This window comes from Macaca thibetana, chromosome 12 (genome assembly GCF_024542745.1).
Source record: "Macaca thibetana thibetana isolate TM-01 chromosome 12, ASM2454274v1, whole genome shotgun sequence".
NCBI lineage: Eukaryota > Metazoa > Chordata > Mammalia > Primates > Cercopithecidae > Macaca > Macaca thibetana.
In genome coordinates this window covers 17,038,453-17,052,872 of record NC_065589.1, presented here as the reverse complement: position 1 = coordinate 17,052,872, position 14,420 = coordinate 17,038,453, and the positions used below count along the sequence as shown (strand labels likewise).

The following is a 14,420-nucleotide window of genomic DNA, read 5'->3' as shown; positions in this document are numbered from 1 at the left end:
CCATGATTCAGTTACTTCTCACCGGTTCCCTTGCATGACTTGTGGGGATTATGGGAATTACAATTTAAGATGAGATTTGGGTGGGGACACAGTCAATCATATTAGAAACATAGGCATAAAACTTTGGAAATCTAAATTATTAAAAGCTTTCTCATCGAATCTGAACTTAGAAAATGAATGACTCATAAGAATTATGTATATAGTGGCTTCAGACTTTACTAGCATACTGGGTCCATGTCCACAACAGAGATCTGACAGAGGACCGGATCCCCTAGGTACTGCTGTGAGGGGCCACCAGGCTTTGCTCTATGGTCTTAAGGTTTTCCATCCCTGTGGTTGGCGACCTCTACTCTGGTTGTTCTTCCTTTATATATAATAATACCTTCTCTTCTGATTTCAATCCAGATTTTTGACAAGAAAATATGTAATCTTTTTATATCTCTTCTCTGAATCATCCTGTGGTGATTTTATAATACTCAAAGGAAAGCTTACTTTCTTAATTTCTGTATTCTAAAAGGATGCTTTATGTATCCTCAGGGTAAAGTCTATACCCTAGTTCTATGAAAATGACAATATTTTTTCAACAAGATATCCACATGCACAGGAAATTAATTTTGGATTTTTTTTCAGTTATCTATTTCCGTATAATAAACCAAACCAAAATACCACGGCTTAGAACAACAACAATTTTCTTCTTCTTCTTCTTCTTCTTCTTTTTTTTTTTTTTGAGACAAAATTCTGTTCTTGTCACCCAGGCTGGAGTGCAATGGCGTGATTTTGGCTCACTGTAACCTCTGCCTCCAGGGTTCAAACAATTCTCCTGCCTCAGCCTCCCGAGTAGCTGGGATTACAGATGCCTGCCACCACACCAGGCTAATTTTTGTATTTCTAATACAGAGTTTCACCATGTTGGTCAGGCTGGTCTTGAACTCCTGACCTCGTAATCCACCTGCCTCAGTCTCCCAAAGTGCTGGGATTACAGGTGTGAGCCACCACGCCTGGCCCCCAGATTTTATTATTTCTTATTGTTCTGTGAGTTGTTGGCTCATATGGGTGGTTCCTCTGCTCTATGTGACAATGGCTAGGGCCTCTTATTTTTCTGTACTCAGCTGGCAGTTGGGGTGGTTGGAACATTGAATAATGCTTCACTCATATATCTGAGCAATCTTTCTCCTCTGTGTGGCCTCTTCTATGACTAAGTTGAGCTTCTTCATAACGTGTTGGTCTCAGAGGTCTTTCACAGCAATTGGCTCTCAAGATAGAGGAAGTGAATCCCGCCAGTCCTCTTACATCTAAGACATAGAAAATCACTTTTGACACACTCTGTAGGTCAAGGCAAGAAACAAGGCCAGCTCTTATTTCAGGAGAGGGAGATGGATCCTATCTATTGATAGACAGAATGTGTAAAAGAAGGGATGGTGTTGAGGGTGGCTCTCTTGAAAGACTGTCAAATGAAATTTGCCTTCCAGCCACAGTATTTCCAATAGGCAAAATATTCTCACCCTCTTCCCCAAAAGTTTCATGATATGGCAACATCAGATTGAAATCAAGGTTTCATCATCTAAATCATGCCCATGTGCAATGAAGCACCTTGGTGCAGTTTCTCAGGACAGCTCCTAGGTTGCAATGCCTCATATGCAAAGGCTTTCAATTAAAAGTACAATTTATCTGCAACCACACAAACCCAATATACACTGTCAGGTCAGGGGCAGGTAAAGTGTGATGTACAGTCTCATTCAAAAAGTGGGGGCTAGAGGGAGGGGAGGGACATAGGAGTCACTGGTTTGCAGCAATTCAGAAGTTCAATTAGATTCATGTGTCCAGTTCTTCCTACTCTGAGGGCAAAAAAAAAAAAAGAAAAAAAATTGTTGGTAAGGGCCCAGTTTTGCTCCCTGGTTTTGATTATCTGTGGTTCTTGATTTTGCTCTCTAAGTTCTTGAATCTACTCTCCAAATCATCTTTTCTTTTCTATAACAAATGACCTGTACCTGCAAGTGAGTAGTTTTCCTAGCTACTTCCAGCCTTTAAAAAATTTGGAGCCCAAAATGTTTTTTAATTTAAATTTTGAACTATCTCTGTCCTGTCTAACAGTGTTGCAAAGTATCCTGATAATTTTTGTGGGCTTTCTATGAATGAGATCATACTACATTTCTTTAGATGAAAGACAGAACCACAGATTGCCTTGAGACAGGCTCCTCTCTACTTAAGGCTATGGTCAGGGCATTGTGGCACAGTGCTTGTGACATTCTTAAGAGCCCCAGGTTCAGTACCTTAAACCTTTCAGAGATGTCAACAGGGGCTCATATTCAAGCCCTTAATTTGATTTTTACACCAAGTCCACGTTTTACTGGCAGAGCTCTGAATTTGACCTTTGCTCTGAGGCTTGTTTTTATTTTGAAACCCTTTGCTGCTCAGAAAAGTCTTCATGGCAAACACTGTGCTGGAACTATTTCCTTTCATTTCTGCTTGAAAACTAAGCAGCTCTTTCTTTAGTGCTCTGTCTCCTGCAGTCCTCTATTGTACATGGCTAAAACAACCAACTCACAGTTTCATCTTCTTCCAGAACTCACCTTCATTAGGTCCACAATTTCATTAGGTACATTTCGTATTTTCTGCATTACGACAGGCAACATCTTGCCAATTTTTCCCCAATATATAACACCACGCTCTCTTTTCCCAGCCTCCAATATCAATTTCCTTAACAGCTTTAGAGCTTCCAGCTGGTCTCCTCATTACCCTTCAGGCCTCTGCTGTCACTGAGTGCCAAAACCGGTGTACAGGTTTTAGATTTTTATTATAGTAGCACTGTACTTCTGATACCAGTTTTAGGTATGTATAACTGCATAATTTAGAGATATAAAAAGCATTGATTATATTTGCTCAAAATTCTGTGGGTTAAAAATTCAACAGGACACAGTGGACATGGCTTACCACTGAGCCAAAATGTCTGCTATCTCATCTAGGGTAGCTCAGACAGATGTGGGGACCACTGGGACAGCTTCACTGAAGTTGTATGGCTAGGGTTTCATTTTCATTATTGATTCCATTTCTTGGTTCTTTTCCCCATGGATAGCTTGAGCTTCCTTACAGCATGGTGATTTTTGAGTGGTCAGATTTATGACTTAGTGGCTTGCTTTCCTTGGGAGAAAGTGGAAGCTGCCAGAATCAAGGGAGGAAGAAATAGACTCCACCTCTTACTGAATGAGAACATATGTAGGTATAGGGAGAAAAAGAATTTATAGATCAGTTACTGGAGACTTTCAGCCACAGGTGTTCTGGTTTAGGGTTTTCCAAACATTCTTGATCATGACCTATAAGAAATATGTGTGGCTTAGGGAATTTCTATATACTTATATATTGTTTCAAGAAGCAACCTTTAGCTCTTTCCCATGAAAGGTAATCATATTTTCTAATCTATTCTAATTTATTGTTTTAAAATGCTGGTCACAAACTCTAATTTTATTTTACAACTAGTGAGTTGAAATGAATACTTTAAAGAACAGTAGTTCTGATTAAAGTCCCTTGTTGTGTATATAGCAAAAGTGAGTATAAATAAAAATACACTTCAAATTAATTTGTCAGTGTTCTGCATCCTGACTGAGGCAGAGAAGGGATTAGAATCATGTCTTCTAGTTTAAGGCAAGACCCTTTCAGTCCCACTTCACTTTCTGACCACACTGTTGAGCCAGTTCCATGCCTTACTTCATTTGGTCCCACCAAAACGTTCATCTGAGTTCTCTGTTTTCACTGTCGCCAGATCCAGTGCTGTAACATGGGTCCTACTACTTTAAACCTAATCCTTTTTGTGCATGATTACGCTTTCTTGTTCCTACTATAAACGGACTAAGTTTGCAACTTCCATTCCTTAACATCTTAATTAAAAAAAAAAAAACAATAGTGGATAGTATTGTGGGGCTTGTGACTGTGAAAATAAAAATATCCTTCAAAGCCATGGAGTTGTGAGTTGTGAAAAGAGTTATTGTGAGCACAGTTCTGCTGAAAGTGGGAAATGTGTCTCTCACCTTCCAGAATCAGCCAGTTCCAGTATCACACAGTGTAGACGTTATTTTCCTTCAATGGATTCACATTTTCCTGTTTGAATTACTTATTTAAATATAACTCTAAAACACGACATGCGAAGTTATAGTGCTGCTATGGAAAGGACTGTTTAAAAGGATACTTTATGCCCTATACAAAATAATGAATTGCATAGCTTTTTCCTTTACGGGTTTCTTTGTTTCAAAGGGTGTGGAATTAAATTTAAGTTATGAGATTCTCTTAGATACTGTGGTTAATAAGGAATTCATATTTGTTCATTAGCAATATATGGAATTTGGGCTGGATATCTCGAAGAGCCCTTTGTATTCTGGGATTCTGTGGCCACAGTCTTTCTAGGAAGGGACAAGGCTAACCTCTGTTGTATCTCTTTTTTTTCACCTCTTGGGTCAAGAACACCTACAGATACTAAAGCATGGTTTTACATTACACTTTCTTTTTAATAAGGAAAAAAATATTTCCTAAAGATAGGTTGACAAGGCACGTGGTGAATTTCCAAAATTAGCTGTGAAAGGAAGATCATCTGGGCATGACTGAAAGCCATGTATAACCTTTGTGCTCACATAGCTCATTTCAAAAATGTCACTTTCTGCTTATTAAATGCTACTGTCATTATACTATTTTAAGCATTAAAACTTGTGTTCTGAAGCTTAACAGGAATTATTGCTTCTATCTTTGGGCTTATTAGAAATACTTTAAAATATATTCAAGAGTGATGAAAATCACCTTTTTATTATGGTTGAATTTGGTTAAATGTTGAAATTTGCAGTGCCATTTTATTGTCTTTTATTAGCAATATTTTAGCATCTATGTATGTAGCACAAGACTATTTTTAAGTACCTTATAAAGAAGTGGCATTTTAAATAAAATGGTTTTAAAAAAAAATTTTAAGTTCCTAGAATGAGGTTAAGTTGGAATAAATTATGGGACAATGTTGTCTGAAATTTCATACTTTTCTTACATAGATACACTTTTAAAACAGCACCCATGATAGTAACAGTTGAAACACATTTTCATTGTTATATAAATTATTTACTCAATACTTGCACTAAGGTAGAACCAGATGATTCATGGAAAATGAAAAGAAAAATTAGTTTATTGGAAACAAATTTGTTTCCTCCTCTGATTTACCACAAAGAACCATGAGATTACAAGGATGGATATCAGGGAATGAAAAGCAGATTTTTTTTTAAAGAAGCTCCTGCCCCCGTATTGAAAGAATGAATCCGTTAATTCATCCTGATCATCTATAGTCTATCCTCAAAACATCTTCATGCCCTCATTTAATTTATTTTTATTTTTATTTTTTATTTTTTTTGAGACAGAGTCTCGCTCTGTCACCCAGGCTGGAGTGCAGTGGTGCCGTCTTGGGTCACTGCAACCTCTGCCTCCTGGGTTCAAGCGATTCTTCTGCTTCAGCCTCTTGAGATAGCTGGGATTATAGGTATGTACCACCACACCTGGCTAATTTTTGTACTTTTAGTAGAGATGGGGTTTTACCATGTTGGCGAGGCTGGTCTCGAACTCCTGACCTCAAGTAATCCACCTGCCTCCGCCTCCCAAGGTACTGGGATTACAGGCATGAGCCATTTTACCCCACACTCACACCTTCATTTTAAAGTTGGATCAATAATAAGAAAAAGGACTGGAGGGGAAATTGATTGAACTTTATGAATCTGCTTGCATTAGGATCTCTTCACTAGCAGGGAAGGGAAGAGAGAAGAAGCTTGCCTAGATAAAGAGGGATTTCCATGGCAAGGCAGGCTAGAGACTAACTTCAGCTTGTGGACTGAACAAGCAGAGCAGCATGAAACAGGAGTAAAAGTATCGAAACAAACAACAAACAGCAAACATCCAGAGAATGGGTCAGATTTAAGTAGTAAGTGCCTTCCACAAATTAGAAACCAGAATCAGAGAGTCAGCTCAAAAGAGTGAGCATGACAAGGCATGTGGTAGAAGGGTGCTCTTGGCCCTTGTATGGGATGAGCATCTCTAGATGTAGCCAGAATGTGCTCTCTGTGACATAGTTGCAAAAGTTAAGGGAGGTGGGGGACAGGGAGCAGGAGAAACTTAAGGGGCTTAGGAAGAGTTGTTTAATCCTAAAATAACAAAGTTAAAGTTTTCCAATCCCAGAGGATGAAATTAAAATGTTCATTGTTCATCCGTAAAGGTCTTTTACATTAGGACTTAATAAATATAATGTTGTCTTAACTAACTAAACTTGTTTTGCTGTAACAAAATTAGAGAGTGGCTTAAATTCGAGAAATTTTCTCACAATTCTTGGGGCTAAAAGTTCCAAATCAAGATAGTAGCATGGTCAGTTTCTGGTGAGGGCTCTCTACTTGACTTGTAGACTGATTAGACTGATGCTTTGTCTCTGTTCTCATACGGCATACGTACACACGCATGCACACACAGAGAAAGAGAGAGAGAGAGGAGAGAGAGAGAGAGAGAACTCTGCTGTCTCTTCTTATAATCAGTCACATCATGAGGGTCCTATGCTCATGACCTCATCCAAGCCTAATTATCTCCCAAAGGATCTATCTCCAAATACCATCACTTTGGAAGTTAGGGCTTCAACAGATGACTTTTTTGTGGAAGAATGGGGACCCAATTCAGTCAATAGCAACTGTCAACTCTGATAATCTCACAGGCACCATAAGATGTTATATTTTGTTTCCCTTGTCATACAACATCTATACTTGGTTTGTCATTGAAATTGTTCGTAAATGGATTGTCTAGATTCCTTCTCAATTAGCAGTTGTTCTACTTAATTTTAAGTATGCTGCATTCTGCAATAGAAACTTCTCTTTCTTAAATCATTTCATAGATATAGAGGGGTTTTTTAAAATTTTTTTCTGTTTCTTTTGGCAAACAAAATGAAATGGCATTTGCTCACAATTGGAGTAAATCCAAACATAGCTCTCTTCCATTCCAAAGGCCACTTTCTCATCTGTGTGGGAAAGAGAGAAGTTTTCGCCAGTGTTGTTAATCAACTGTTGCTTCTCTGAATACCGTACCATGCCCAGATCTGCCACTGACAGCCTCACTACCTGGGAATCCCACACCGTAGTCTCCCATAAATCCAGTGCTGCTATCTAGGCATAGGCTTAGCAGATGCTTAAGTTCTTACCTTGTTATTTCTCTCCGCAGTCTATTCTGGAGTATCAGACTTTAGTGAAGGGGCAAAGATAATGAAAGTAAATTATAATTTAAGAGGGTAAAAAATGAAAACATAATTCTAAATGTGATTATTTCCATATGATGAAATTACCCATCTCAGGGACACACACTAAATTCTAGCCTTAGATTAACCCTCCCTTCATAGAGCACCTAACTCTTCAGTCCTCTGCCCTCAAAGAATTCCCTCAGCCCCACTCCATTCAATCCCTAGAACTCAATATTTGTAGAAAATAATTTCCCAGAACCTGTACTTGGTCTACAGTCATTTCTTGCTGTTGAAAATGGCAGGAAACAAGTTTCAGAAGAATAGTCTGGATGAGCTTTGGTTCTTCCAGGTCCTGACCAAAACTATGTAAACCTTGTTCGCTGATTTATAGTTTTACTTTATTGGGGCTCAGACTTTTGTATATAATCTGATGACTTATTAAAATCATATGAAAATTAATGTACTGAGATTTCAAAACCAGTAAAATACATGCTAAGTTAGGTGGTACAATTATTGGTTGCTTTGGGTCCCTCCTAAAAAGATTGACTGCGTAACTTTCACCCCATTTTGTCTCTAGGCTTTTCACTTTGGGCATTAAAAGACTTTACTGCTACAGCCCCCCTGGAAAATAACATCTAGTTCTACCCAGTATGGGTTAATGGAAATTCTAGACACATTACGAACCTTCCCCTCAAAAAGCTGTTTGGTTGTAGTGAGTAAAACCATCATCATAGGCACATTGGAACAAAATATTTGAAACAGGAGTGATCTAGAAAGGTGAAACACATAGTCGCTGCTAGAATATTTGATTGGTTCCCTGTTGCTGAAGGCTCAGTTGATGGGTGGAGCAGCCATCTAGCTTATCCTGAATCATTTTCAGCTCCTTTACCACGTTTTAGTAAAACTCTTGTATATAAATTAGGCCAGTTAAAGTTAAAAAAAAAACAAAAAAAAGGAAAATTCAGGTGTTTCCCCATTTGTGCCTTGACACCCTTCTCTTTAGCCTGTTAGCTCCTGATAGTCTTACAACTCTAAGCTGTACTGTCAACTTACACTATATGCTATCATCTTCTGTAAGCAACCACATTCTGCTACATTGCATAATAAAGATGATCTCTGTAATCATATATCAACACAATGAGATAATGAGATAATAACAAGACTCAAGTACCTTCCTTGCATGCTAAACAATTGATTTTAGTCACAGGCATTTGCCAGCCTCTTCCATGCTATTGTATGGTGTCAGAAGTTTATGTTTTGCCAATAAAGGGTCTTCCAGCAGGCTGTGCAATGCTTTGGTACACATATCTGTTATGAGTTTCCAGAAGTTATCCTTAAAACTTACACATCGTTCCCTGAATTATTCTCTTTTAAAACTCTCGAGGGCATTCTGATGTGTCAGTGGAACATACCTAATAAATTCATTCCGAGACAGCACTTGGAATATCATAAGAGATCTTAAGAACAAAAACAGGAAAACACACCATAATCAACAATACCTGGAGATTTAAAGATTAACTTGTCTAGCCTCATAAGATTTTCACATCAATTTCCCCTGAAATATCAGACCCATCTGTATGGAAGCTATTTATTTGAACCAAGACAGATTTTAAGTCTAGCAGGCTGGGAAATTTTTATCCTAAATGCAAGCAAGATGTGTTCACCTGCAAAAACCACATCAGTAAAAGGGTGCAATCTGTATGGTATTTTTGACCAATAGTGCCAACAGAGACTCTAGTTTTTGGGTTTTTTTTTCCTCCTGCATTTCATTCTCAATTCATGCAGGTTAGTTTTCACAAAATTTATGATTGCTTTTATCCAATATGTTTCATCTGAAAGCTTCTATTTAGGCATTCTAAGGGAAAGGAGTGAACAGTCCTGGTTTTAATGCATTTATCAGTGTTAGATTATTAATATCAGTTTAAAGATGACTATTATTCCACCAAGTTTTCTAAATATGGAAAATGCTTGACTCTTTGGTTGATTTTTAGTCTGAACCTCAAACTAAGAATGAAGCTGTCTACCCCTCTGGTCTAAAGTTTATTGTAGTAAACCCACATGCAAATCATTTTTGAAAACTTTCCAATTATACTCATCTATTCCACTACGTTTTTTTTCTTCTTTTAGTGTCAGCTAAACCAAGACCCCACAGTGATGAATATTCCAAGAAGATTCCTCCTCCCAAACCGAAGCGGAATCCGAACACTCAGCTGAGCACATCTTTCGATGAAACGTACATCAAAAAGCACGGGCCCCGGAGGACATCGCTGCCGCGGGACTCCTCCCTGTCCCAGATGGGCAGCCCCGCGGGAGACCCCGAGGAAGAGGAGCCCGTGTACATCGAGATGGTGGGGAACATTCTCAGAGACTTCAGGAAGGAGGACGACGACCAGAGCGAGGCTGTCTACGAGGAAATGAAGTACCCCATCTTTGACGACTTGGGCCAAGACACCAAATGTGACTTTGACCATCACAGCTGTTCTTCGCAGTGTGCTACTCCCACGGTGCCTGACTTGGACTTTGCCAAGGCCTCAGTGCCATGCCCCCCCAAGGGGCTGCTTTGTGACATCCCCCCGCCCTTCCCCAACCTGCTTTCTCACAGACCCCCTCTGCTGGTATTCCCCCCCGCCCCCGTACATTGCTCCCCCAACTCCGACGAGTCCCCGCTCACCCCTCTGGAGGTCACGAAGCTTCCCGTGCTGGAAAACGTGTCTTACATGAAACAGCCGGCGGGGGCGTCACCCTCCGCGCTGCCGTCCCACGTCCCCAGCCATGCGAAACTGGAGAAAGAGCAGGCCGCGGCCCTGGGACCTGCCTCTGCCACCCCTGCGCTCTCCTCGTCGCCCCCACCCCCGTCCACGCTGTACCGAACCCAGTCTCCCCACGGCTACCCTAAAAGCCACTCCACCTCTCCCTCCCCCGTCAGCATGGGGAGGTCCCTGACTCCCCTGAGCCTCAAAAGGCCTCCCCCTTATGACGCTGTGCTTTCGGGCAGCCTCTCAAGGAGCTCTCCTTCAGTGCCTCACTCGACCCCCAGACCCGTGTCGCAAGATGGGGCCAAGATGGTCAACGCCGCGGTGAACACCTACGGGGCTGCCCCGGGCGGCTCCCGGTCCCGGACACCCACGAGCCCGCTGGAGGAACTGACCAGCCTGTTCTCCTCCGGCCGCAGCCTGCTACGCAAGTCGTCCAGTGGCCGGCGCTCCAAAGAGTCTGCAGAGAGTAAGTGTGCAGGGCCTGCCTGAGCCCCAGAGCCCAGTGTCAGGCTTACAACTAGGGTGAAGTCCATTGTGTGCGGGTAACTCACGGAGTACGGGGTCTTGAGGCCCTGGAGTTGAAATCTTAGCATGCAAAATGTGTTAGTTCACTTTTGCCGTGCTAAGTCAAATAGCGTATCCTGAAAGTATTAAAAATGGCAGTCTGCAAAATATACCACTTCCTATTTAAAAGAAGAGTGGTTTTGAAAAATAAGGTATAAAATCTAAATTCTTGCAATGGTCCTGGAAAGTTGAACAGTGAAAATAGGGACCACTATGGATTTTTAGGTATGTGCACACAACACACCGAGTACGTGGTCTTGAGGCCTTTGAGTTGCAATCTTAACATGCAAAATGTGTTAATTCACTTTTGCCACACTAAGCCAGATAGTGTATCTTGAATGTTAGCTGAAAGAATTAAAAGTGACAATCTGCACAATATAACATTTTTAAATAGGAAATGTTATATTCCTATTTAAAAGAAGAGTGTTTAAAAAAAAAAGTAAAAAATCTAAATTCTTACAATGGTCCTGGAAAGTCAAACAGTGAAAACAGAGACCATAATGGAATTTTTAGGTAAATGCCTTGATTTGGGGGCAGGGGGTTGGGGGGCGGAATTAAACATTCAAACATGCAATTGATAAATGTTAAAACTTAAAAGAACTCTTAAGACCAGGCGTGGTGACTCACGCCTATAATTCCAGCACTTTGGGAGGCCGAGGCAGGTGGATCACGAGGTCAGGAGATAGAGACCATCCTGGCTAACACTGTGAAACCCCATCTCTACTAAAAATACAAAAAAAAAAAAAAAAAAAAAAAATAGCCGGGCGTGGTAGCGGGCACCTTTAGTCCCAACTACTCGGGAGGCTGAGGCAGGAGAATGGCGTGAACCCGGGAGGCAGAGCTTGCAGTGAGCCCAGATCATGCCACTGCCTTCCAGCCTGGGTGACAGAGCGGGACTCCATCTCAAAACAAACAAACAAAGAAACAAACAAACAAAAAAACCTTCTTGAGCAAATTCCCATTAGAAAACCTCTGTTGGAAGGAAAGCAGTTTGATTAGAATTTAGGATATTCTTTGACATAAAAAATGATTCTCTTTGTATACTTCATGTTCTGATATTTTTACCATTACTATAAATGAGAATAGGCCCATTGTTTTCCTTTTAAAAGTCATGGCGATTTACATCTTATTTCTGTGGTACTCTTCCTAGATCCATCAATATATGACTTACAGAAAAGTCACTAAGGTGGTGAATATTATTTTTACTACTGAATTTCAAAGACCAGGAAATTTATCTATCTGAATAACCCTTTTATGAGTCCCAAATCAATTCACAAGTGTATAGTAAAGTCAAAACAGACCCAGATTAGTTTTTTTTCTAAGTCCATTTCATTAAATTACATTTATTTCTCTTACTTAAAAATTCCTTAGGCACCTAAGCTGATAATTAATCAGTTACATCTCAAATAATGCCGCCACATGATTTTTTTTTTTAATTTATCTATTCATACAGTCATACTGAGAACTTTCCTTAAAGGAAAAGAAACCCTCAATACTTTTGATAATGAAAATGACAATGGCATTTTTTAGATAATTAATATTTATTGGTAGTTACAAGTTACTAATTTTTTTTTTGCCTTTACCCAGAGACTTATGAAAATACAAGCTGCTTCAATAATTGCCCCCAAAACATTTTAATTGCCTAAGTGAAAGGCAGTCATTTCTAATATATTAGGCATGTCTGGAGTTATATGCATGCATATGTACATACAAACATAAAATTATTTTAACAGTTGAATTTAAAACTAGGAACAATCTATTTCTAGAGCAGTTGTCAACTAGGGCAATTTTGTACCCCAGGATATTTGGCAATGTCTAGAGATATTATTGGTTGTTACAACTGGGGGCATTACTGACATCTATTGGGTAAAAGCCAGAGATGCTTCTTAACAGCATATAAAGAACAAGACTGCCACCGGACCCCACACAGACACAAAGAATGATCTGGTCTACAATGTCAATACTACCAAGGTTGTAAAACCCTAGTCTGGATAATTTACTAACGTTTCTTCCAGATAATTCATTGAAGTTTCTTTCAGATAATTCATTGATTGATTTGGTTTTCACACAGTTCAAATAAGGTATTTAGAATAAGAGAAAATATTATTTTAAACATTTTACTTTAAAAACACATAATGGGTATTGTGAAATTAATAGACATTTCATCTTGGAATTGGTGAGGCAATTGGATTTTCTCCCTACCTATCAGCTTCTTTGGAGGATCCTTAACAGCTCCAGCTGGCAGCTATGCCAATTAACTAGAAAAAAAAGTATATGCAAAAGAAATGATTAACTAATGAAGCTATTTCAAGAAAAATCCATCTGTTAGAATCAGTCTGTGTACTATATGTCACAGACTTCCCCATCCAACTCCAAAAACAAGATTTGTGTACTTCTAAAACAAAGCTTGTACATGGAAGAGTGGTCAGGGCTCTTTATAGCCTTTAGGGAGCCAATGATTGAATTATTTTACATGTGCTATTAACCATGCATCAACTCTGCAGAGAAAGGGATACCCCTGAGTTACATTAACCTCAATATTTTACTTTACATAAATGGAAAGGAGGAAAAATGCAGGTAATACAAATGAATAATTAAAAAATCGGATGGACAAATCAAATTGCTACTTATTTTTGACTCTCAAGGAAAATAGAAAGACACCATTAGATGCTGTCAATGGGGCTCTCAGAATCTTTCCATAGTGCAAAGAATAGAACCAAAATTGTTAATTGGGAATTAACTAGTAACTTCTATTGCAGTACACTCATGGATACAATTCTCCCCTTTACTCTTCCCAGACGGGATTTGTGGACTTGTTGATACCTTAGGGACAGAATAAGTGATATGAAGTAGTGTAACATTTATGACCCTGAGTCTCATTATTCTTTTTAAGTTTCAGGAATTTTCTGCATTTCAGAAATAAAAGTAAAACTGATTATTTTCCAAGCCTCTGGTGGTTTAGTGAAGAAGTCAGTTTTGAGAATTTCCTAATATTTAATCTAAACAAATATAGTCTGTGCTTTAATGAAGGGAAAGCATGTCAAATAAAATGTATACCTTAAACTCATTTATAATAATCTATAAAAGGCACACTGAATGTATCAATTTCATGTTTTATTTATAATTGTTGATGGGGATTGGTCAATAGGGAAGAAATAAAATAAGACAAAGGAGGTAGATTATAAATAAATTTCATTTTGTTTCACAATTTTCTAAATATGGCCTTCACACTCATTATTATAGGAAGTGTTTTTTCCTGGTTGATGGGACATTATAATGTTTATCTGTGATTAAATTAGGACATCTGATAGTCACTGTAGCTCTAGTAACTTTTTTATATGGTCATTATTATTAATGTATTTTTTAAAATTTGTGTAGAGGTGAATGATGTAAGGCATGTAAGAAGTGATCAACTCATATGCTATTGCTATAAATTTTTGTGTCCACATGGTAAGCAGGTCAGGTACAAATATGTTTTATAATGAACTTTGGAGGCTTAAATGAAAATAATTTACTACCTATCATTTTCATCTTTCTTTTGCATGTTTTTTAATATATTCTTTGTGATTTTGATTTGATTTTTTAGAAGATGTAGGTCATGAATGGGCCATTTCGTTTTAATAAATCTGGTGCCATGAATCATAGAAATTAATAATCAAACCAAATTTTAAAAGTAGAAAACTTTCTTTATTCCCTCAAACAGAAATATTTCTGAAAAGAAATGTTTAACCTACATATCAGTCCATTTTCACCCAGCTACAAAGAAGTGCTCGATACTGGGTGATTTATAAAGACAAGAGGTTTAACTGACTCACAGTTCCACACGGCTGGGGAGGCCTCAGAAAACTTACAATCATGATGAAAGATGAAGGGGA

At 38.8% G+C, this 14,420-nt stretch overlaps 2 protein-coding genes across 2 annotated transcripts in view; one reads left to right on the top strand and one right to left on the bottom strand.

The window, feature by feature from the left end:
- The window catches only part of DOCK10 (dedicator of cytokinesis 10), a 1,376,581-nt gene that overhangs the window by 818,086 nt on the left and 544,075 nt on the right, over positions 1-14,420 (bottom strand). The gene's annotated exons all lie outside the window — the stretch shown is intronic.
- NYAP2 (neuronal tyrosine-phosphorylated phosphoinositide-3-kinase adaptor 2) overlaps positions 1-14,420 on the top strand; it is a 296,478-nt gene that overhangs the window by 167,961 nt on the left and 114,097 nt on the right. The window contains exon 5 of the mRNA XM_050752152.1: positions 9,353-10,447. Within this exon, the coding sequence (XP_050608109.1) occupies positions 9,353-10,447 (1,095 nt within the window). The remainder of the gene's footprint in view (positions 1-9,352; positions 10,448-14,420) is intronic.